The following is a 23386-nucleotide window of genomic DNA, read 5'->3' on the forward strand; positions in this document are numbered from 1 at the left end:
TAAATAACTCTTAATATTACTTAATATAATACTATTTAACCTAAAAAGAGTAAGATAATAACTATTATTTAAATAAATTTAAACATATCTTAATATAGTATTTAGAAACCTAATAAAATATAAATAATATTATAGTTTATTTAAAGCTAAATATTATAATAAAGTAAGTTATTATACTATAAATTAAGTATAATATAAAATAAAGGTATTAACTAACTATATTAAGTATTATAACTAAAGAAGAATAATATAAACTACTAATATTAATAGTATATATAAGACTACTAAATAATATAAAAATAATATTTAGAAATTATATAAATATACTATAAATTAAATATAATATAAGATAAAGCGTTAACTAACTATATTAAGTATTATAATTAAAAAAGAATAACATAAGCTACTAATATTAATAGTATATATAAAACTACTAAATAATATAAAAATAATACTTAGAAACTATATAAATATACTATAAATTAAATATAATATAATCTTAATTACTTTTTAAAACCTATATCTAACTATATCTATTATATATACCTATACCTAACCTAGTCTAAAAGAGTTATACCTAACCTAACCTAATCTAACTATATATTAGGCTATCTAAATATAGTAAGGTTAGATCTAGATATACTTAAGAAAATCTATAAGAATTATAAATATATCTAGAAATTATTAATTATTAACCCGCTTTAGCTAAGTAAACTTGTTATAAGCTCTAAATTATCTAAGGTATAATAAAGGTAGCTCTAGAATAGGTAGTATAATTAGTTACTATAGTAAGTATTATAAAATACGAATATAGGATAGTATAAATAAACTTCTACTAAACTAAGTTAAACTTAGATTTAAGATTAACTATAGAAGTTAGAGAGGTATCGAATAGACTATAAAACGTAGTAACTATATACTAGAGTATACGTTATATTGCTTAGTAATACTTAGTAGATTTAGTTATACTTAGTACTAATTATAACTAATTATAACTAATTAAGGTTAGACTTACTAATTACGGTTCGTTACGTAACCTTATACCTTTCCTACATAGTATTAGGCTCCCTTAGTCTAATAGCTAAGCAGACGCCTAACCTTTCTAATATATAGTATTAGCCCGTTATACGGCCTAGTTGTAACAAAACTATTATATTATAAGTACTCTAAGCTTACTTAATTATACTAGATATTATTAGGTATCTCTTAATATACCTAAATTAACTACTTTATCTATTATTACCTCGTTTATTTAGATATATCTAAATATATCTACTTCTTTAGTATTATCTCTATCTCTCTCTTAGTAATCTAGTATTTCTTAAAGAAAGTAGCTATAACCTATATATCTTATCTACTTAGATATATCAAATATATCTAGATATACCTAAATATAACTAGACTTATCTATTCTTAAAGTTAATATACTTAAGAATAGCGAAGATTAAACTAGATTTACCTAAGTCGTTCTTACTCTTCTTATTAAGTTTAGTATTTTTTAGATACTATAGATACGTTAAATATATCTAAATATACCTAGATATATCTACTTATAATATATATATAATAAATATACTTATAAATAGCTATACTAAGATAGCTTAACTAATTATTTATAGGTATATTAGATATACCTAGATATAACTAGAGATATTTAAATATACCTAAAATAGCGTCGTAAAGCGGGTATTTATTAATATACTTAAGAATATACTAGTACTCTAATTAGTTTAGATATTCTAGATATACCTAGATATATTTAGATATACTATAGACTTACGGAGTTTCTATTAGCTATAATTATACCTAGCCTCGCTAAGCTTATTATACTAGAGTATATAAAGAATTAAAGTTTTCTTTAAATAGATATAGATACCCTTAATCTTCTTAGGTATACCTAAAGAAACCTAAATAGAACTAAGCTTATTATAGTTATTCTAAGCCTTTTAGAAAGCCTTAATCTTCTTAAATACTTTAGATATATTTAGATTAGTTTAGATATATCTAGTTCTATTTAAATATAACTAGATTAAACTAAGTTTAACTAACGCTACTAAATATAACGAGTTAGCTAGCTACTCTAAATATAATTAAATATATTTAGATAAGCGAAAATATAGTTAAATATAGTTAGATATAGTTAAATATAGTTAGATATAAGTAGGTATAAGAATTTAAAATAATAAATCTACGACTTTTTAGCGCTACGTAAGCTGTAAATAGCGCTAAAAAGTACTATAGATTCGCTTAGATATATATAATAGTTAGCTCGCGAAGTAAGAATCTACTAAATGAACTAAATAAGTTTAGTAGTAACTTACGCTTCTAGTATATAGTATATTTAGCTAAAAGGGTAGAGTAGATACCGGTATTCCCTAATTATTCCTATAAAAATTATATAGAGCCTTATAGATCTATAAGGCTAGCTACGCCAAGAAATTCATTCTAACCTCACTTCGATTGGCTAATCTAAGGTCGGACTGACCAAATCTAAATCGCCGACTCACAACCCACGAGACGCCCGCTAAGCAAGCGAACTAAGTTTGCTGATTTGCTTCATCTCAAATTTCGTCCGAATCCGGAGTGGTCAATATCATAACGTCAGCGGACAATATCATGCCATCGGCAATGTTCACCAGCCTCATACATGGCGCCCTTCAAGTTGCACTGTTGGAATCCAGCATTCGAAGCACTGTTGCAGAAGAGGCTATCCATATTCATACCCTCCAATCCTCTCACTAAAAAAGGGGAGATGGGGAACATTGATGCATCTGGATACTTGGACTAAATGTAGTCATCGGCGACTGCCGATGTGCTGGGATGGGCTTTTTGCATGGAAACGACGAATGGGCTTGAGAAGATAGCTGCTTGAACTGGTTCCATCATCACATCCGCTCACGAATCTACAGGTTCGACAATTCTGTTGGAAGAGGCATCTGCGCTTCGATCATGAACAATGCCACACCTTGCGCCAGCGGCGTGTCGAGTGAATCAATGAGCAAGGATGCAGAAGGTGCTTGATGCTAGCTACGTTGTTTGCGCACGGCGAGTGCTGTAACCACCGAAGCTCATCAGCGGCTTGGTGCATGGTTCGTCCCCAGGAGGCCTCGCGCCAACCCCAACTCTGGTGTTGTCCCCTTTGCTACCAGCGGGCGAGTGAATTTTCGCTCTACTTGCTCAGAAACACCCGAATGAATGTCTTTGCTCGACACGACGAGTCAGTCCGTTTGGCTGCGATCGCTTGGGCGGCACCGCGGATGCCATGATGTCAGAGTCTAGCCCTAGGTGACGATGTCTGGGTACTATCGTCGATATGAGCCCAAGGAACCTGTGTTCGATGCCGTTCACAAGTCGGGATCGTTAAAGTGGTATAGCTGGTTAGACTTTCCTACGTTGAGCGGATGTTTCAAGCGTATACCACGACAACAAAGGCTGCCCCATTTCTTCCAAACCTACCATTGCTCGCTCAGTTGATCTTGCACAACCCGGCAAGGTACTTTTGCACCGCAACTATGCGCGAGGACATGCTATGGTTCGGAGCCTGGAGCATGTTCTAAGCGGAACAGCACAATCGCATGCGGTGGAAACCCTGACACCAGAGACGACAGTAATGGGCATGATAACTCAGCTAGCGTTGAGCCAACCTGGTCCTTTCGGACGGTGATTCGGCATCTTCCAATGACATGTCACTTGCTGAGACATCACTCATAGCGTACTAACTGGGCACCTGGTCGTAATCGTGGTCGCGATCTCTATTAGAAGCGAGATCCCAAGATTGAAGTCGCCTGCTCGTTCCAACGACATATATAGGCCAACAGAACAAGGCATATCGACACGTGTCTCCGAGAAAGGAGGTTGCCTCATATCCACCATATGGCCATGCAGACGGCTTGTAACCTGCGATACCATGTTAAATACGTAGTTCCCGGGAAGACATACTCCATACGTTACTCGAGATGGGTCTTGACCTGCTCAAACACTCACCAGGTCCCGGGTTGTGATATCCTGCTAGGTATGTTGAAAGTGCTATATAGGCTTAAGGCCCGAAGGCAGCATGATTCTGACAGCCAATGAAAGTTAGGTAATAGCGACCAGCGGGTTCAAGCGACCTTTCAAACGCGCTGGTGCACGCTAGTCATGCACAAAATGCTAGCTTCGAGTTTCTCCATCTTCATTTCTCTCAATATTGTTGCCTCGTATTCAAATATCCCAAATACAAATCTTCGACTCAGTTCTTCACTCAGGTGGCCACAGCTGTGCAACCTTATCAGTTTCAACGACCATACGTAGCGGCGGTCAAACCTCGGTTCGAACCATGGGAAGGGCACCAGCGTTCATGCCAACACATGGCTGTGAACACTTGGACGATCAAGTACTGACCAGGATCAGGAATGTCCGCTCCTCTCGCGAGCACTGGCTGGAGGACTTTGTTCGCTACACATGCTTAGAATGCGAGGAAACCGGCTCTTTCAGCTTACTGAACAAGCATTGTGAGAAGACATCTTCAAAACACCAATTCGCCATCAACTCGAAAGAGGTATATTGTATGAGCTGCCGAGACATCGTCTATGATCCAAGCTTGGTCTTCGCAACGAGGAAACGGAAATCTCCTCAGCTCAGTGAAGAAGACGAGGCATATATCAGTGCGAACACAGTACCGAAGCCTTGCGGTCGGGAGGGTGTCAGAGGCTTTTTCAACCTTGGTGAAACGTGCTACATGAATGCTGTGCTGCAGATGATGGTCCACAACAATCTCCTGGGTCAATACTTCCTTGGCATGGGACATCCGTTGCATACTTGCCCCATCTCAAAGGAGCCGGAGAAGAAGAATGACTCCGATGATTCGGAGGACGAGCTCGGGGATGATCGGGACCAAAAGACGTGCGTTGCTTGCGCATTTACCGAACTGTTTTCAGATGCCAACACTGTCGATCAGCCTGCACCGGCACACGCTGTAAATCTACTGTTCGCCTCATGGAAGCACATAGGCCATATGTCAGGCAAGGGTCAACAAGACGCTCAAGAATGGTTTACCATTATCATCGAAAAGCTTCACGACTCAGCAATTAACCCAACACAGAACCCGATCCTCCAGTCGAATCACCCGAAACACTGCCAGTGCTTCTTTCACAAGGTGTTCTACGGCCGCTTCTCATCCGAGGTAACCTGCGATGTCTGCAAAAAGGCGACTATCAACGATGCGGAGTATTCCTCAGTAGATCTCGACTTTCAGAAACAGAAAAAGCGGAAGAAGAAACTGCTCAAGGAAGCTGCAGCCGCGGCTAACCCGTCAGCCGCTGCTAATGCATCAACGAAGAAGAACCAAGCAGCATTACAGACGCCCCCTCCTATACCGACTCTAGAGGAGTGTCTGAAAGCATACACAGCGCCGGAGGCGTTGGCTCAAGATTCACAGCAAATCGACTGCCGAACTTGTGAGAAGAAAACCACAGCACAGAAGCGGACGAGGTTCCGGAAACTCCCTGCCATTCTGACAATGCATATCAAGCGGTTCGGCATAAAGAAGCCGCCAGGGTCTGCGACGAATGGGTCAAATGGCGCATACGTGCTCGGTACACCAGAGAAGTATGAAGGCAAGCTCGATTTTCCACTCGTTCTCGATATGCAGCCATATATAGTGAACGCACAAGAAGGCTGGTACGGTGACGTCCCCAAATGCACGTACGACCTGGAGTGTGTCGTTGTCCACCAAGGTGACCATGCACATACTGGCCACTATTATGCCTTCTGTAGAGTGCCCATGGGGGAAGGTAAGGAAATGAGGTGGTTCAAGTTCGACGATGAAATCGTGTCAGCTACCACTACTGAGGAAGTGCTCCGACAGCAGGCATACCTTCTGTTCTACGGCCTCCGCGACTTGCCGCGGCTATGCGGGCCAGATCAGCGTAATGGCGATGTCAAGATGGAGAACGGGGACTAGGAGTCCAGAACCGGTCATGACTCCCAAACGTCGTTCGCATTAATGCAAGAGGATCCTCCTCTGGATGCTGAAGCGTTAGCAATCCCTCGGACACTGCTCTCGCCCTTTCTCGCAGCGGAAAGCGGACTTGGTACGAGCAACCCTGCCATCATCGATGTCTCCCACGAGCCAGACCAGGCGTTGGCAAATTTGTCAGATAAGGAGAATTTTGACACAAGTCATTTTGCTGAGCGGAAGTGCTATGAAGGCAATTGCTCAGGCCGTCTCTTTCGTGATCGAAGTGCATTGAGGAGACATCAGCTTCAAGTGCATGCTCTAGTGAGACTTGTATGTCCGGTGCACCCATGCTCCAAAAGGGGCCGCCGCGGCTTCACAGAAGTACTCAAACTTCGGGAACATCTGGAATTGTGGCACAAGCTTCCACGACCTGATGCGGAAATGAAGGCCAATACAGCAGTCGAGGTTCCGGTCGAAGAAGGCATTTGATATCCTGGTAGAACTGGGCCGTGATTGCAGCTACGTTGCTGTTGAGGCTGGAGCAAACATCCTTTGCGCGAGGATTAATGCGCTGGGCCTGCAGGATATGCTTCATACGAGCTTGTCCTGTGGGCATGAAAGTAGCATCCTTATGGATAATTTGGATAGATCTTTGGTATGCTGCCAACATGCTCAGTTGCTGAACGTAAGCCTGTATAGGTGCCAGATCTTTTCTTTCATCGTGACCTTCCATGCTCTTCTCCTCATCGCACGCCTCTTCCCCGCCCTCTCGTCGGCAACCCGCTACCTCTTGCCCCCCTCGCAGCCCTCGCAGCAGACCCAGCACTAGACCCACTCCTAGCAGGAACACCACCCTTACTCGCCGTTCCCCCTCTGCCAACATGACTTCCCCCTCGTGCCCTCCCAACCCCCGAACCCGTCTTCGCGTCTTCCGGCGCCATCGTCCTCCTCCTAGCAGGCGTAGCCCTCAAACTCGCAAACGTAGTATCGCTCAACATCGTACTATCCACCTCGTTACCCGTCGTCCCACTATGACTATGATTAACACTCTTCGTCGGCGTCTTCACACCACCCAAGCCCATCGTCGTCTCCCCTTCTCCTCTCTGCTTCGCTTTCCACCTTTGTATCGATTCAACCAACGGCTGTTCCGGCCAGTCCACAACGAAGGCATTCATCTCTAGGCCGTACAGAAACGCAGCGAAGTTCTCACTGAAGCGTGAGAGTGATTCGTGCATTAATTGGAGGTGCATCAGGTTTGATTCGAGGTCGGAGAGGGAGTCGGTTAGCTCGGCGAACTGTGGTTCTAGAGTGTCGAGTGGGAAGGACTGTGAGGTATGCTGGGCGCTTGTGGAGGTGCGGAAGGAGTTGCGGCTGCTAGGGCGGAGAGGGGTTGTTGGGCGGGCTGGGGGTGTACGGGAGCGGGCGCGTGAGGTGGACATGGCTGTGGTGGTCTTGTAGATTGGTTGTTGGTTTCGGGATAGCAGGATTTTTTGGTCTTATGTTCTCGGGCTTGTGGTTCTTCGTGTGCGGGCTGCGACTGCTTAATTTGGAAGTTTGTGTTTAACGCGACTGCCACGCGTGAAAGTGCGATGACGTACAGCTATTGCATAAGCGGGCTTTGACATTCACCGTAATACTATTTTCTGCATCACAGCACTAGTAATATCCGCCGTAATGGTGCTAATCACGACTTTGCAGACACAGACAGGCTTTCGAAGCTGCTCGCATCACTCTATCCTTGAACCGCAGTGATTTTACGGCACATTCAGACCTCGCCGAATTTCAATCCAGGGTCTTTGCATAGAGAAGAACATGTTGATGAACGAAATTGAGCCCAAAACCGATGATCAGAATGCTTCGGACTACGTGTTCCCCACAGTATGATCTGGCACAAAGCCAAAACAGTGATGATGTTCAAACTCTCGTCGGAGGTACGTACTGCCAGTCGGAACACTGTAGTCACATACGATCCTTACCACCGTGACAACTATTGTGGGTCGTGCTCGTTGTTGTTGGGCTATGGTGTAAGGAGTGTATAGAGAATGCACGATGTCTGGCGGCGAGCTACCACTAAGCTACGACCAGTTCAGGAAGCTATGGCACGAATCTGGTGAAGATGCGTCCGACAAGGTTGTCGATGTAGCATGGCGTCGTTATCAGCATGTCCAATCCGATGACTACGAAACTGTCCCAGAAAACGATCATCCCAGCCTGGAGCAGCTGAAAGAATACTTCGAGCTTATCCTTGATCAACCAGGCATCTCCGAGCTATGTTCGAAGCGCCGGTACTTGACGCTGCCTGCCAGCAACATACCTTGGACACCCACAGGTATACAAGTGAAGGCGGAGCAGCCGGTCACGATCTTCGCCACAGGACGCACATGGCGATCGAAACTCCTGGACCTCTACCTCCCACCTCAATTCAATCTATGGTATCGTATAGGTGTGAACGGCCCCATATTCAACTCGACACACGATACAAAGACTTTCAATGCCGTCAATAGCCCGCCAGGCGAATTGTTCATCGCCAATCAGTTTCCTGGTGGCTTCCATGATCGTGTTGGAGGACGCGTCGGCGGCAATCTCTCTGTTTATGACAAGGCAGAAGGTTCGTTCCAGATTCTGATCGTTCAGTGGCAAGAAGGCATGAACATCTACGAGGATGTCAAGACTGCATTGGGAAAGGTATGGCACACAAGTCACATTCTCGTGAGGCAAGGAAAGTTAGCAGAAGCAGATCCATATGCGCTGATAGCCACTGGCCGGGAAAGGCTGGCTTCTGACTATTTTGTGCATTACTTCCCCGTCAGTTGGTCATTACTGTGGTTTCTAGGGGTTAGTGAGGTTTTCGTACAAGAACAATACGAGGCAACCGAGTCAGAAGAGCAATTGGCATACAGCGCGGGACCGCAACGTGAGGATACAGAGTATTTCCCACTTGTTTCACCCTCCACTAATACTATACGACGAGTTTCGACTAGAAATTCGACGCCCATGATTCGATGCCTTCCCAATCACAACGTCGGCATTCTCCAGAAAGACCTAACGCCGCCAGTGCGTCTACGCCCAACGACTACTACGACTTGGACCTGGAACATTACAGCATTACCATCTCGACTACGCGAAGATACTACACTATCGCACGACTACCTTAGCTTAGCATTCGAGTTCGAGAACGGACGAGACCTCACATACACCTGGTCGTGGGAGCTCCCTGTTGGCTTCGGCTATTGGTGTCCACTTGCTGCATGGTGCGGCCGCGAGTATCACATCGTTATACACTCGGGTACGGAGCAACTTGGTCAGTGGCTAGACGAACAGCGAAACATTTACGAAGACTACGTGAATTATGTCAATGGCGGCGATTCAAACAAACATGTCCCCGAGCAGATTGTGCGTGTCTGGCTGATTGCAGGCAACAGGTGGCAGAGACATCGAGGCGAGATGCTAATCAGGAATATCGTGCTGCACGATGATAAACAAGGTGAGAGAACAGTTGTGCTGTGATACTCCGAATCATTCGCTGCCACTGACGATATCATACGATGCCAACGTCACTCACTTGTCCTCAGTTTCATTAAAGAGCAAGAGGCCATTCATTGCGAGGTTCGAACCCTGGTCCTTTTCGATCGACAGGCCAAACTCATATCAGTGGTTGTGATCCACACCATCTCATCTACAAAAAGTTCCGCGACCAAGAGACTTTACGAGCTCGCGCCACGAGAAGACTGGTCAGCTCAAGCTTGTCCTCAGCACATTGACTTCGTCAAGGATCTGATACAGAAATCTCTGGTGATCATTGAGAGGAACTCTACGGGACAGAAGTTTGCTGCTACAGTGGTCTCATGCCTCTCAGGCGAGACGATGACCCCATTCCCTAAAACAGCAAAAAGAGAACAGAGACGAACACCAAAGTCATGATTATCAGAACAACTGCATCATCTAGAAACACGGTGTGCAGGACATTGCCTCATCAGAAGAGGGGCCCACCCATGCGGTCTCTATCAACATATGCTCGACTTTCATGTGTATTCCACTCGGTCAAACTCGTGGTTAGGATGGCAGACGGTTTTTTGCGAATCCTGCACAGAAATTTGGCGGTGTGGGATATGAGTGTCTGTAGTGATTGAAGTGAGCATTGGGAGGTCAGAATGTGTCTTGGTGTCACGGTGCCTGGCTATTTCAGTGCCTTGCACTCTGTAGCGTTGGTGAATGAACGGGCTGGACGTCGCATGGTTTGTCTTCTTCCGATAGTGACAAGGGGTAATAGTAAATGTCTCTGTGAGTGCAAGGAGGCTGCAGTCACGAATGAGCTGTGGGTAGCAGGAGTGTTCGACGATCAGGCGACGATGGAGGGCAGAAGTGGGCCCAGCAATATCAGTTACAGGAAGGTCTTTAGAGTTTTCAAGCTCATATGAATTCATACACGCGAAGGCCTGCCAACCAGCCTTAAAAATCCATACCATTTGCGCCACTATGCCCATCCTCTTCCCTCTCTCGCTTCAGACTCATGTTTTCACTCTTCACGAGCTTGGTGACATAGTCGTTGAACACATTGTAGTACGGCCTTAACCTCGTCTTCTCCCAGTCCTTCATTGACTTGGCATTTTCAGGTATTGTACCGTCGTCCTCTTCATTTTCGAGATATTCAGTTCTGAAAGTGTCGATCTCTTTCAGGAGCTCGGTTACCTTCGGTACGGTCAAGGGATCGAATTGTTCGGCCTTCTTCATATCTCCACCACAAGTGATGGGCACACAGACCCTGCCTGTACCAGGATGTACAACGAAAGGACTTTTCAGCAAATGTATCCTCTTCTTGCCGACTTCCACATCGATCCTTGGATAGGTGTACTCGAGCCGTATATCCTGCTTGGCTTCCAGTAGAGCCTTAGTGTCCAGTGACTTGCTCACACCTGTCTTCGCAAGCTCATCGATGTCCTCCCATTTCTTCCTGCTCGGTCTGTCAGGCGAGCTAGCCCACTTCTTCCGCAATGCATCATTCAGATCTCGGTCTGGCAGCAACTGCAGTAACCTCTCTTCGCCCTCCTTTCTCATGAACGGCTCCTGCTCAACCAGAATCTCAAAGAAGTACGGCTGCAATATGTCCAGACTCCTTCGAACATGCGGATGTAATGGTCTTTTCAAATTCACCTTCTTCCCTCCCTGCGCACCGCCTTTCAGCACCTCAAAGTACCCCACCAATGCCCTCCTCTTGTCATCATCCAGCTCTCGTGCCTCCTTATCAGATATCCAAGCGTGGACACCACGTCGACCCGAGTACACCCATAGTATATGTTCGAAACCAAAGTCTTCCCGTAGTCCTGCATCGAGCACCTTGATAGTCATGGTCGCAAACTTCCAGCACTTCTCACAGATATTCGCCTTGACACAACATGTTCGGATGTCATCGTAGTCTGTCAAATCTATATCGAAGACCATCTCCTTAGTCAATGGCCGGAATGTGCTTGCTTTCCGTAGTGTCTTTCGATCTCGGGGGTTTGTACTGTATTCCGGGCCGATCTCGAATCGAGAGGGGTTAAGACGTAGGATGTCCTTCCGCAGAAGATCGTGGGACGGGTAGGACTGGTATCGGAGGTAGGCGTCGTTACTGAGGGTCAATGCGAACTCACGGTTCGCAAAGCGTGGCGACGGAGAAGGTGAGGCATTGAGCCAGAGGAACAGGGGTCGGAAGGGGAACAGGCGGGCATAGTATTGGAGCATTATGGTTGGGTCCGAGTAGGATTCTGTCCGCACTGTTGTTGTTACTGCTGGAGCGGAGGAGGTGGGTGAAGAGGTAGAAGTGCCATTGTGGAGAGGAGGTGAAGATGGCACGTCCGCTGTGCTGGTCAGCAGCTCGGAGTCCGACACATCATCGTTGAAGATGTCCTCGAGGGCTACCTTGTCTGTTGTTGTTCTGGGTTCTGGTGCATCTGGAAGTTCGATATCGTCGTTGGCTTGCGATGTTGACGGTGTCAAGTCTGACTGTGGAGTTGCGACTTCCATGTCGGCTGTTGCGTGTGGCATGATGTTGTCGTGTATGTGCTACCTATTCTATTGTGGGTAGGCTCGAGTGTTAAGAGGGCAGGTACGATCCTCTACGCGTAAAGTGAAGGAACGCGTTCCGACGCGTTATGTCCAGCCGTGATTCTGCCGAAGAGGCCCACTTATACGCAGATTCCCACGGTTCTCTAACCGGTCAATGATTGCTGGATCTGACCTTGACAACCGAGAACGCAAGCTGCCTATGGGTTTCAAGCGTTCAAACGTTGCGATTCCTAAGCGCCCTGCTACTTCCGTTTGCCAATACCGCACCGGGGACTATGCAGACCGAGCATGACTAATAACGCCAGAGCGCTGCCTCCCTTTGAGTAGATGTGGTAGATGAATTTGGTAACTGAGCCGTTGCTTTCTCCAATCAAGATGAGGAGAGCATTTCCCCACGGGCACAGTTGCTCAGCAAATGACGTTGAAAGAAGTTAGTTACGCTTGTACAAGGAGTTCAGCGTACAACAAAGCGTTGAGGATATAAATGCATACCGCGCGCATACATCGGACAACCAACCATTACTCAAGTGCCCTTCAGCATCGCCTGACACAATTCCTATACCTTGTGTGATATCAAACTATGTCGTCCGAAGACCAAATTGTGCTCTATGACATCCCAAGTGTCCCTCCATGCAAGACCTGGTCGCTCAATCCATGGTAATACTCTCCTCATCTAGTAGACCTAAGCTCACACAGCCAGGAAAACTCGTCTCCTCCTAAACTACAAAGGCCTCAACTACCGAACAGAATGGACAGAATACCCTGACATAAAGCCAAAGCTACAAGACCAGTAAGCCAGCATGCGCCACAGCAGCAACACCGCATTCACTCACCAATCTAACACAAATCCACCCACAGCGTCCCACCAGCCAAAAGCCCCCTCGGCATAGAATACAGCTCACCCGCAATCACCCTTCCAGACGGAACCTGGATAATGGACTCCCGCGCCATCGCGAACGAGATCGAAAAGCGCCACCCAACACCCTCAGTCCACCTGGACTCCCCCGTCCTCTCCAAAATTGAGGAGATTATGACCAAAATCATGCCAGCCCTAGTAGGCATCTACGTCCCTCTTGTCCCACAGCGACTCCTGAACGAAGCGTCCCACCCACACTGGTATAAGACGCGCCCCGTATGGGTCGGCATGCCGCTTGATCAGCTTCAGCGTGAGCGGGGCGGACAGAAGGCGTGGGATGGCGCGAAGCCGTATATCGATGAGGTTACTAAGATGCTCAAGGAGGATCAGTCCGGTCCGTACTTTTTGGGCAAGGAGATTTCGTATGCGGATTTTGTGTGGGCTGGGTATCTGATCTTTATGCAGAGAATCGGTCAGGATGTGTGGGAGGATCTGATGAGGACTGCGGGGGCGGATGCTGAGGTGCATGGAAAGTTGTTGTTGGGGCTTGATCAGTGGACAGCTAGGAGTGATAAGTAGCGTGGACACAGGAAAGTGGCATTTATGCCAAAAGGACTGACTTAAGGTAGATGCAGATATGACTAACTAAGCAGAGACCAGTTTCATGCACAATCTCCCACGTGTTGTGCGCTTGAGCAATCACGGTTTCCATAATGTCACTGTATCAGCACACAAATACCTTACATAACTCCGCAACACCATGCATGTATAACGTACAATCGCTGAACAGACAGTGCCACTATTTCCCTTCGCTTTTGAAAACATGCTCTTGAAGTGTACAACACATGCAAAGCCGTCGAGGCTCAGCGATCTGCTCCCTTAATCACAACGCCTGCATACTCTCCACGAAGAACCGATTCTTCATCAGCTCTTCATTACCCCTAACCATCTCCCTCATCATCCTGACCTTTTCATCATTCGACAATTCCTTGCCCTGCTCCTCAATCTTCGCCTTCCACTCTTTAAGCACAACTTTCAACAACCGACTCCCCTCATCAACCTCCTCCTTCGAATACTCCTGCCTCTTCTCCACACCCTCCATCTTCACACCGTCACCATCACCACCACCATCCCCACCAGAATGCGAAAAGTCCTCCAATTCCTCCGCCTTCCTCCTCGCCATATTAATCACCTTCTGCGGAAACCTCACCAACTCAGCAACATGAATCCCAAAACTCTGGTCACTAACACCAGGCTCAACCCTATACAACAACGTCACCTCCCTCTTTTTCTTCACTTTGCCATCCTCCTCATGACCATCGTTGTCCACCTTCGTCTCATCCCCCACAAACGCAACAACATGCAAATTCCTCACCGCATCAGGAAACCTCTCCGCCAACCCCGTCAACTCATGAAAGTGCGTCGCGAAGCACCCAAATGCCCCGATCCGCCCCACAATCTCCTCGCTAATCGCCCATGCAAGTCCGAACCCGTCATACGTACTTGTCCCGCGCCCCAGCTCATCAATAATGATCAGACTATCCCTCGTCGCGCTCTTGAGGATATTCGCCGTCTCGAGCATCTCCGCCATAAAGGTACTCACGCCCTTGAGCTGCGAGTCTGAGGCGCCGACACGCGCAAGAATGCAGTCGAAGATTGTGAGTTCAGCGGTTGTGCACGGAACGAAACAGCCTATCTGCGCCATGAGGGCGATGCAGCCGATTGTGCGGATGTAGGTTGATTTTCCGCCCATGTTGGGACCTGTGATGATGAGGAAGCGGGAAGAGTCGCGTTTGAGTTCGACGTCGTTGGTGATGAATGTTATGTCGTCTTGGCATTCCATGCAGGGGTGGCGGGCTTCGGTGAGGACTGTGTCGCCTGTGCCGCGGGCGTGCATCTTTGGTCGGACGTAGGATGTTGGTGCGTGGACGGAGGTGTGGGCGAAGGAGACGATGACGTCGAGGTGGGAGATTATCGCTGCTAGGGACTCGAGGACGGGCACGTACGAGGCTGCAACTGTGACGACTTCGTTGACGAGACCGGACTGTTTGCTGTTGTATTTCTGGCTGAGCTGATCGTGTTCACGGCGCATGTCGGCTAGGTCGCGGGTGGTGAAGTATACGCCGTTCTTTTGCGTAGAAATCTCTTGGTAGTTCGACTTATTGCGTATCACGGAGGCTTCGGTACGTGTGAGTCTGAAGCAGTAGCCATGTGTTTTGTGATTGTCGAGGAAGAGTTTCTTGTCAAGCTCCTGGTTTAGGTCTTTGCCGACTTTGCGATGCTCGACTTCCATGTCATATTTGTTCTTGTCGAGTGCTTCCTTGATGATGCGAAGATTATCGTCAAATTCTGGCTTGATGATGAATTCGTGATGGTCGAGGGCATCGAGATCGACTGTTGTTTCGACCATTTCTGCAAGCTTGCCAAGCTTTCCCGAGAAGTCTTTGAACGTGTTTGTGTATGCTTCGTCCAGCGCGTCTTTGTAGGAATCGTCCATGACTGATTCGAAGGCCTCGATGAAACCAGGCAGACGAATAACGACTTGATACGCTCTAACCACATCTTCGAGGTTGGCCATCTTGCGCTGAAACTTTTTCGCTAGTCTGTAGAGGTCTGGTATCGATCTGAGATGTTCTTCTTGCAGTGACTGGCGCAGCTCCGTATCATTGACGAATGCTTCGACCAGTTGTTGTCGTTTCTCGATTTCTGGCAGGCTCATCAGAGGTTGCTTGAGCCACTGAGCTAACAGTCTGCTTCCGATCGGTGTCTTGCAGTTGTTGAGTAGACCGAATATGCTCATTGTTCTCGAGCCGTCTCGTGGTCCAGGCATCAAATTTAGTGCCCTCAAAGCTGCAGCGTCCAGCTTCATGTACTGGCTGAGATCGTGCTGGTACAGCTGAAACTGGCCAAAATTGCTAGGTTCATGCATCAGCCCAAGATATTTGACAAGAGCATTCGCACTCCCCATAGCAAGCTTCAGCTCTGTGGCCTGAAGCTTTCCGGTCGATCCTTCTCCTTTCAGTAACCTCGCCAGGTCATCCTCGATGTCCTTAGTAGCAAAGTCGGCCATGGCACGCTCAGAGACCGCAATACCACAGTTGTCGATGATCTGTCTGATCTTGGCTAGATCGGGATCTTTGGTTGCTCCTTCTTTCTCCTTCTTCGCATCCTTGACCATCAAGCACTCCTTAACACCAAGCTGTATCAGCAGACTCTCGAAATTCGAGAAAATGTCGTTATCCAGAAACTCGCTCACACCAAGCTCCCTGACACTGGCATCTGCAAAGCATACACCAACAGATCTCGCCTCCCCAGCCTTGGCACTGATCTTGACAGCAAGCATGATAGGTGCTCCATCACCTTGACTATCCATGCCGGCACCCAGCTCCTCCTCAACACCCTGCAAGTTGCCTGGACTAGCCTGCTTGATCATCTTGAAGTTCCCTTTGCCGCTTGTCTGCCATATTTCTATCCTTCTTCCCTGCTTGAATAGGGCATCTCTGAGGAAGTTGCGGTAGACGGTCACAGTCATCGATACCGAGGGCAACTGGTTGTCGCCTCGTCCGAGATTCCGAATAACTGCTGTTGTCTTGTATATCGTTCGTGCAATGAAATCTGCATCTTCTCCGTGCGCTGAGTAGAAATCGGTTCTCTCAAACACTCGAATGGTGGAAGGATCTGGCTTCGGGGGCAGCGCTCGAAAAGATTTGATGAAGCCGCCCTCGTCGTCGAACTATGGACGTTAGTGAATGAGTGACGGAGTCAGACTTCTACTGACTTTCAGATCTGGCCTAGGAGCCATATTGCCATATTGTGTGACCATGGCTGGGTTGCTTTTAAGAGGTATCCTGCTACCAGGTTATGTTAGTTACATGACTTCACTTTCTACGCTTGAGACTGGCTAACGCGTCCCGAAGCACTTTACGCGTCGCTATCGATAAGATAAGAACTAGTACTAGCGCGCATCTTGGCGAGTACAAAACCGGCCCTTGTCGATGCCGCTTTCACCATCAAATAACGTCTTTGACCTGATCGACGCGTACCTCTGATTTTCTGCGCACTCCCTGACTAATCCTGCGCGTTATCGCTGTGACTGCATAGGAGAACAAGCTGGCATTTTCGTGCTCTAAGCAGACCGTACCTGCCAATACTCATCCCGCTACTGTTACCGACCAATCATACGGTGCGCCGAAAACTAGGAGTATGGGTCAAGATGTTACAACACGGACGAGAGCCGCACGAAATCCAGTTTTCGGCCGGCGAAACCACCAGGTGAGCACCCCCGATGGCATGGATCCGTGCTAGTAGCGTTCTTGTCTCCGACAGGATGCTGTAAATTACATGCCGAAAGATCCCGTAGCCTACAGGAAGAAGTATCCTCCCCTGCCTCAGGCCTGTTAGCAATACCTCCATGTGCAAGCTACATCATGGGGCCAGCTATATATGTCGGAGAGACAAAAGCTAGAATCTCCCGGCGGAAGTACAGACATTCATCAGCAACTCTATACGAAGATCTCCTCCAAACCTACGAATCAAATACCAGTCGTGGCCTATGCTCAGCTAGCCATGTCGACAACGTACCTAATAACCGGAGCCAATAGAGGTGAGCACCTATAAGGAAAAGCAAGGCCGATTGCACAAGTACTGATAGCCTCGATCATCCTCAAGGCCTCGGCAGAGGACTCACCGAAGCATATTTGGCACGCCCCAAAAGCACTGTCGTTGCAGCGGTTCGTGACACAGAGTCCAGCAGTACTATAGCCCTTCAGAACCTCTCAAAAGGGGACGGGAGCAACCTCATCATAGTCAAGATCGACAGCTCTTCCGAGACCGACGCCCAGCAAGCCGCGTCTCTATTACAGTCCAAGTACAACATTACCTCTCTGGACGTGGTCATTGCCAATGCTGGAATCTCCAAAATTTGGCCAGCAGTGCACGAGGCCAAGCTCGAAGACATCCGCGAGCACTTCGAGATCAACGTACTCGGCGTCGTCACGCTCTTCAAAGCCGTCCGTTCTCTCCTGCTCAATTCGACCAACACTCCAAAGTTCATCACCCTCGGCTCCAATGCCGGTTCGATCGGAGATATGGAGCAAGTCCCCGTTCCTAATGCCGCCTACGGCACCAGCAAGGCCGCGCTGCATTGGATCTCGAAGAAGATCCACCAGGAGAATCCCGAACTTGTAGCTTTCCCAGTCCATCCGGGCTTCGTGCAAACGGAGATGGGCAATACCGGGGCTCAAGCGTTTGGGCTTGAGAAGGCTTTCATCACGGTTGAGGAAAGTGTCAGTGGCCTTGTCAATGTGGTATGTCTACCTACCATTTTGTGCACTCTTTGGCTTTGAAACATTCATACTTTGGTATTCCCGTATGGGTGTGTTTCCTCTAATACTGACGAACGATTAACAGATCGACAATGCCACGAGAGAAAAGTCGAGCGGCAAGTTCTTGTTTTGGGATGGAACCGAGAGCACCTGGTAGTTCCTCCACATCGGTTCGGAGAGGTCGACATGGGTAGGATGTGAATTCGAATATCCGGAGTAGCAACAGAGCTTCGCGAGTAGTCTGAACGCAAAACCTATCAGGTCACATGGCTTCAGGTGTCGTTCAGCATTGAGTTAAGTTGAATCTTCTGGCACGAAAGCAAGGTATTTGTCGTATTCGTTCATTGACTATGAGCGAGCATGGGTAAATTGCACGCTTCTGCTCAGTTGAGACACCCTGTCAACCATCTAGCTAGAGATATCCTGTTACATCTCGATGCTCACATATTGTCCTTGCGTATCCAAAGAGCATCCCTTAGGCCTTTTCGCGATGCACAACATTTGTCTTCTGGACGTCATTATCCTCAGCTTGCGCCAACTTGTCTTCTTCGACGATACCGTGTCCAGTCGCAGTCAAGTGCACCACGACCTCATCGCCAAAAAGGGCGCCAATTTCCTCGACGGGTATCTGCTTCGTTTCTGGGACGTACAGGTAGACGATGACGACGGAGATGAGGCAAAGACCCATGTAGATGAAGTACATCCCATATTTGCTGCGTGAAAAGATTATGTGAGTACAGGTCTTCAGTCCAACAGATCATTTGGGAGGAAAGTACTCACATGTTCTTGAATGCAAGGGGTGATGGTGTGCTGTACGTGATGGCGCCGACAAAGTACGAAAAGAACCCCAGCCCGATACCTCTGCCACGAATGTTGGTGGGAAAGATCTCGGCCATCCAGATGAAAGCAGGTCCATCGACGGTCTGGAAGACGACGATGTACATGAAGATGATAAAGACGCATGCCGCCAGTCCAGGCTTGTTGTCGGTGCCGAGATACTGCCATTGCAGGATTCCTTCGATGAGGAGAAGAGCCGCGAGAGAAGGGAAGCCGATAACTGAATCGAGACAAACGAGAAAAGGTCAGTCATGGTGAATTCGAGAGGAAGTGATGGAGGCTGATTTGCTTACGAAACATGGTTCGACGACCCACTTTATCGACTGTGGCGATGGCGATGAGTACGCAAGTGATACCCACGGTGCTATAGACGCCTACATAGAAACGGAGTTAGCTTTCTGGTCATAGATTACCAGAGAATCAGTGGAGGGCAGCCACGAACCATATATGACCAACGGCATGACGCCCGACATGCCTAGGCTGGTGAAGATCAAAATGATGTAGTTGGTGATGCCCAGGATCTATTCCTGTGTCAGTCAACGCCCTCCAAGCGATACGGAATGTGAAACCTTACTCCTGTAGATTGAGCGGCGAACCTGGAATACAAAGACACCTGTTTAGTACAGCTTGAACAAGGCCTTGCGGAAGCCAGGGGGAATCACATACTGGATGAATAAAGCGAGCAAACTTCTCCTACGCCACGAAGGATTTTTGAACATTTCGATGTATCCCGCTTTCACTTCTTTGTCTTTCTCGGTTTGGTGAACGATCTGTATGTACTCTGCATGTGCTGAAGAAACGTCGGGGTCGCTAGGGTCACGATGGATTCTCCGTAGGATCTCCCAGGCTTCACTGGCGCGATTCTTGAAGACAAGGTATCGAGGTGATTCTGCAGAGGTCGTGAGCATCCTCGAAGTGGACATTTTGTAGCAATGAGGGAGTACGACATACCTGGAATAAATGGAAGGCCTACAAGAAGTGCCGCCGGTCCGACCATGGCTAACGCCAAAGGAAGTCTGACTTGAACTTGGTAGCTCTTGCCATAGTATGTGCCGACTGCGATCCACGAACACCTGCAAACGTTGTTAGTCATTTCATACTCCTTTCGCCGGACGCAAACAAGGAAACGATGCATACACAAGATAGCCTGCGGCAAAGCTTGCCGTTGTCAGTCCAGATAAGAGACCTCTTTTCTTTGGAGGGGCGACTTCGGTCAAATAGAGCGGCACCAAGCAGATGAGCATGCCTAGTCCAATGCCCTGAAGGAGGCGGACCACGATCAGCATCTCAATGGCGATAGAAGCAGTGATCAAGGCACCTCCGGTTAGAGAGCAAGCACCCGCAACTGCAAACGCCTTTTTTCTCCCAACAACGTCGCAGAGCCAGCCCTGAAATAGGGAGCCCATGGCCAGGCCAAAGTTGAAGAGTGCATTACATGCTCCGAGGATACTGGGAAGGAAGGGATGTCAGGCAACGATTCTCAAGAGATGGGCCTGTTGCTGAGAACTTACTTCGCAGTGTGCGCGCTCGCAGCTATCCGGGCTGTTAGCCAACACTAGAGACAAGGGCATTGAAGAACTCACGGTCAAGTTTGAAGTAGGTGTAGAAGCTTGGCTGCCCTTGACTGGTTGCGAAAGCGGCGAATCCGAAGCCGTAAGCATAGCCACCCCATGATACCACCAAGCAGATGACAATGTTGTACCAAGTAAGACCGTTCATGTTGTGGCTTTGGTAGTCAGGCTATACACACAAGCAGATCTGAGTGATCCGGCGCTGACTTGAAAGGCAGTTCAGGGGACGCATAATGAATGGGCCAGCTGGCCAGACTTGTAGATGATCCAGGTCACTCGTGAAGCAGTAACCCCACGATTCAGCTGTCCATTGTGGTCCATGGAGACGATAACGAAAACCTGGGGTGCATACGGTGGATTGTGTTAGTCTATCACCTCTGCCAAGGTATCGGTAGTCGTCCGTAGTGTGTAGAGTCTGGAGCATTCTTGGTTTCGCTTGTGGGCTCTGAGAGTCGCAACTCCATGAGGTCTTTGACCCGAGGCTGAGGTTAGCATCCCTATTGGGTTGGGTTTCTGACACTGGAAATGGATTAGTAACCTTGGCAATACAGTAGATTACTGACATTCGATAGATTACTGACATTATTACTGACATTGGATATGGATTCCTGACATTCACCCATGCATTGGGCCCCAACTTGTTCCTTAAACTATACCTACCAATCTGCGGGTCAAGGTCCCCCATAGGCCCCTACCAACAAAGGCGCTCCGCTGAATGACTCGCCCTCCGAAAATTCTTCGTCTTCTGACATTGCTTCTGACGAATTTGACCTTCTTGTGGACGATGATTGGTATCTGGCGACCCTCAACTCTGGTTCGGCGTGGACTTTTGTAAGCAAAGGATGCACATCAGAATTAATAATGTGATCGATGTGAGAATGGACGCGCAGTGCTCCCTGCTGTTCTCTTCCTCTTGACACATATAAAGAGATAGGTCTTCAGCGTGTGTGAATCGATACATAGGCCTCCAGCAGACCTCGTGACAACAGAAAGAGCGTCTTTACCCTCGCAGAACGCAAAGAACCCAGTTCTTGAGCATTGTCGCCGACTACCATCCGTCCTGCATACTCTTCTCTGTCAAAATGGTTCAGGCTCTGACCTCGAAACCTACCATCCTCTGGGTCAATGGCTCTTTCACGCCTGCCTCATACTACGCCACGATGGCCGAAAACGTGCGATCGCAAGGCTATGAAATCGTCGTCGACACGCTACCCTCCTCTGCAAGAACGCCGCCCGAGCAGCCAGCGACCATGACGGAAGATGCCGACTTCTTCCACGACATCGCTGAGAAACTCGCCGACCAAGGAAAGGACATAGTGTTGGTGATGCACTCATATGGAGGAGTTCCCGGCACAGAATGCTCCAAAGGTCTGTCCAAGGCGGATAGACAAGAAGCTGGGAAGCCAGGCGGGATTATAAGACTGGTGTACTTAACCTGCGTTGTGCCGGACGTAGGGGTTCCGATGAAAGAATCCGTGCCACCACTACCGTTCATCATCGGCCGAGAAGATGTATGTTACCTTTCCTACCCAAAATCAACCCTGCCTTCCAATAAGTGATCATAGACTGACTGTCGGTATGGCGGGATTTAGGGTTTCATGGAGCACATACCCGAAGAAAGTGCGCCATACACGTTCTCGGACCTTCCTAGAGAGGAGGGCATTGAATGGGTTCGAAAGATGCCATTGCACTCCCAGGTGAGCTTTGAAGGCAAGCTCACATACCCTGGTTACAAGTACATCCCATCGTCCTGGATCCTCTGCGAAAGGGACGAACTGCTACCTCCAGATTTTCAACGCAATTGCATCGAGTTGATTGAGAAGCAAAGTGGAAAGAAGGTGGATGTGTACAATTTTGATGCAGCACACTGCCCAAACATCAGTGCGCCGAAGGAGCTAGCGGACATTGTCATCCAGGCGGTGGCAGCAGCCTAGTCGATAAGAAACTAGGCTGTAAGCTTTGCAGGAGCGGATAATAGGAGGCCAGAACAGGGCATTCTGAGTGCTGGAGGGTGCCAGACCGTCAGAGTGATTTACTGACCCAGTCGGTTGCTCCTTACCCTGCTGTGGTATTGAAGAGAGGTTGAGCTAGTAAAATAGATAACCCCATTTTGCCGAGAATTCTCTTCCAATTTTCCAGGCACTGGGATCCCATGATGCTGCACCGGACTCGATCGTAAAGCTCGTGAGGCCAAACAGGTCGGCCAGGAACTCCTCCTCATCAATGATTCCTAAGAGTGAAATCATGTTGTCGCGCATCTGGGGGAAGGGGAAGCGATCGATCCAAGGTGGATGGGCCACGGTGAGTTGCAAAGGTGTCGGTTGGAGGGCCTCTGGAACTTCCGGACCTACCGGCGTTGACTTGCAGATGGTAGATACTGAACACAGCAGGCCCAGCAAGGCACCGTTCTGATGCAGGGCACTGTAGGCCGTTGCTGTGATCTGACCGGTGAAGAGGTTCTCTCCAGAACTCGTTGTGATGTAAGTTTCATAATGCCGAGGATGTCGAGTAAGCTGGAGACCGTGATGCTGAACTTGGTCATCTGCGTCGTTTCGATTGTCACTCAATCCGTTATCCACACTATTGGAAGTATTTTTGCAGGTTGAAGGTGTTGCAAGACAGATTTCGGCCTCTTTCAGTCGTTTCCCTGCAGGGATAAAGGTTGAGCAGGGTAACTTTTGCTGAACTCGTGTGTACACTCACTTCTTGCTCGCTGGGCCAAGCGGTCTTGGATCTGCTTACGCTTACGTAGATCGAGAACTCCAGCCCAGTCCTCGTCTTGCATTTTAGTACGTCCCATTTTGGAATTGGGTTA

The 23386-nt window shown here is 47.9% G+C and overlaps 11 protein-coding genes across 11 annotated transcripts; 5 read left to right on the forward strand and 6 right to left on the reverse strand.

Moving 5' to 3' along the window:
• Positions 1-4315: 4315 nt before the first annotated feature.
• Positions 4316-5941, forward strand: PMZ80_004955 (uncharacterized protein; the record flags this gene model as incomplete). Its single annotated transcript, XM_064873378.1, has 2 exons — positions 4316-4332; positions 4390-5941. 2 exons carry the CDS (start codon positions 4316-4318, stop codon positions 5939-5941), a joined length of 1569 nt encoding a protein of 522 aa, XP_064730482.1.
• Positions 5942-6681: 740 nt separating this feature from the next.
• DAM1 (DASH complex subunit dam1) lies at positions 6682-7377 on the reverse strand (the record flags this gene model as incomplete). Its single annotated transcript, XM_064873379.1, has 1 exon — positions 6682-7377. One exon carries the CDS (start codon positions 7375-7377, stop codon positions 6682-6684), a length of 696 nt encoding a protein of 231 aa, XP_064730483.1.
• A 610-nt stretch (positions 7378-7987) lies between these two features.
• PMZ80_004957 (uncharacterized protein) lies at positions 7988-9445 on the forward strand (the record flags this gene model as incomplete). The annotated part of the gene is made up of 1 exon (XM_064873380.1): positions 7988-9445. One exon carries the CDS (start codon positions 7988-7990, stop codon positions 9443-9445), a length of 1458 nt encoding a protein of 485 aa, XP_064730484.1.
• Positions 9446-10387: 942 nt separating this feature from the next.
• On the reverse strand, positions 10388-11962 carry PRI1 (p48 polypeptide of DNA primase; the record flags this gene model as incomplete). Its single annotated transcript, XM_064873381.1, has 1 exon — positions 10388-11962. The coding sequence occupies one exon, from the start codon at positions 11960-11962 to the stop codon at positions 10388-10390; it is 1575 nt and encodes a 524-aa protein (XP_064730485.1).
• Positions 11963-12563: 601 nt separating this feature from the next.
• Positions 12564-13418, forward strand: PMZ80_004959 (uncharacterized protein; the record flags this gene model as incomplete). The annotated part of the gene is made up of 3 exons (XM_064873382.1): positions 12564-12640; positions 12684-12773; positions 12842-13418. 3 exons carry the CDS (start codon positions 12564-12566, stop codon positions 13416-13418), a joined length of 744 nt encoding a protein of 247 aa, XP_064730486.1.
• A 304-nt stretch (positions 13419-13722) lies between these two features.
• Positions 13723-16662, reverse strand: msh2 (the record flags this gene model as incomplete). Its single annotated transcript, XM_064873383.1, has 2 exons — positions 13723-16572; positions 16618-16662. The coding sequence occupies 2 exons, from the start codon at positions 16660-16662 to the stop codon at positions 13723-13725; spliced, it is 2895 nt and encodes a 964-aa protein (XP_064730487.1).
• Positions 16663-17282: 620 nt separating this feature from the next.
• PMZ80_004961 (uncharacterized protein) lies at positions 17283-18320 on the forward strand (the record flags this gene model as incomplete). The annotated part of the gene is made up of 3 exons (XM_064873384.1): positions 17283-17442; positions 17508-18145; positions 18249-18320. The coding sequence occupies 3 exons, from the start codon at positions 17283-17285 to the stop codon at positions 18318-18320; spliced, it is 870 nt and encodes a 289-aa protein (XP_064730488.1).
• Positions 18321-18638: 318 nt separating this feature from the next.
• Positions 18639-19107, reverse strand: PMZ80_004962 (uncharacterized protein; the record flags this gene model as incomplete). The annotated part of the gene is made up of 2 exons (XM_064873385.1): positions 18639-18876; positions 18944-19107. The coding sequence occupies 2 exons, from the start codon at positions 19105-19107 to the stop codon at positions 18639-18641; spliced, it is 402 nt and encodes a 133-aa protein (XP_064730489.1).
• Positions 19108-19617: 510 nt separating this feature from the next.
• Positions 19618-20719, reverse strand: PMZ80_004963 (uncharacterized protein; the record flags this gene model as incomplete). The annotated part of the gene is made up of 5 exons (XM_064873386.1): positions 19618-19889; positions 19952-20073; positions 20138-20449; positions 20512-20533; positions 20584-20719. The coding sequence occupies 5 exons, from the start codon at positions 20717-20719 to the stop codon at positions 19618-19620; spliced, it is 864 nt and encodes a 287-aa protein (XP_064730490.1).
• A 934-nt stretch (positions 20720-21653) lies between these two features.
• Positions 21654-22505, forward strand: PMZ80_004964 (uncharacterized protein; the record flags this gene model as incomplete). The annotated part of the gene is made up of 2 exons (XM_064873387.1): positions 21654-22082; positions 22164-22505. The coding sequence occupies 2 exons, from the start codon at positions 21654-21656 to the stop codon at positions 22503-22505; spliced, it is 771 nt and encodes a 256-aa protein (XP_064730491.1).
• A 153-nt stretch (positions 22506-22658) lies between these two features.
• On the reverse strand, positions 22659-23371 carry PMZ80_004965 (uncharacterized protein; the record flags this gene model as incomplete). Its single annotated transcript, XM_064873388.1, has 2 exons — positions 22659-23218; positions 23275-23371. 2 exons carry the CDS (start codon positions 23369-23371, stop codon positions 22659-22661), a joined length of 657 nt encoding a protein of 218 aa, XP_064730492.1.
• Between the last annotated feature and the right edge of the window lie 15 nt (positions 23372-23386).

This window comes from Knufia obscura (assembly GCF_036327395.1).
Source record: "Knufia obscura strain CCFEE 5817 isolate CBS 148926 chromosome Unknown scaffold_5, whole genome shotgun sequence".
Classification (NCBI taxonomy): Eukaryota; Fungi; Ascomycota; class Eurotiomycetes; order Chaetothyriales; family Trichomeriaceae; genus Knufia; species Knufia obscura.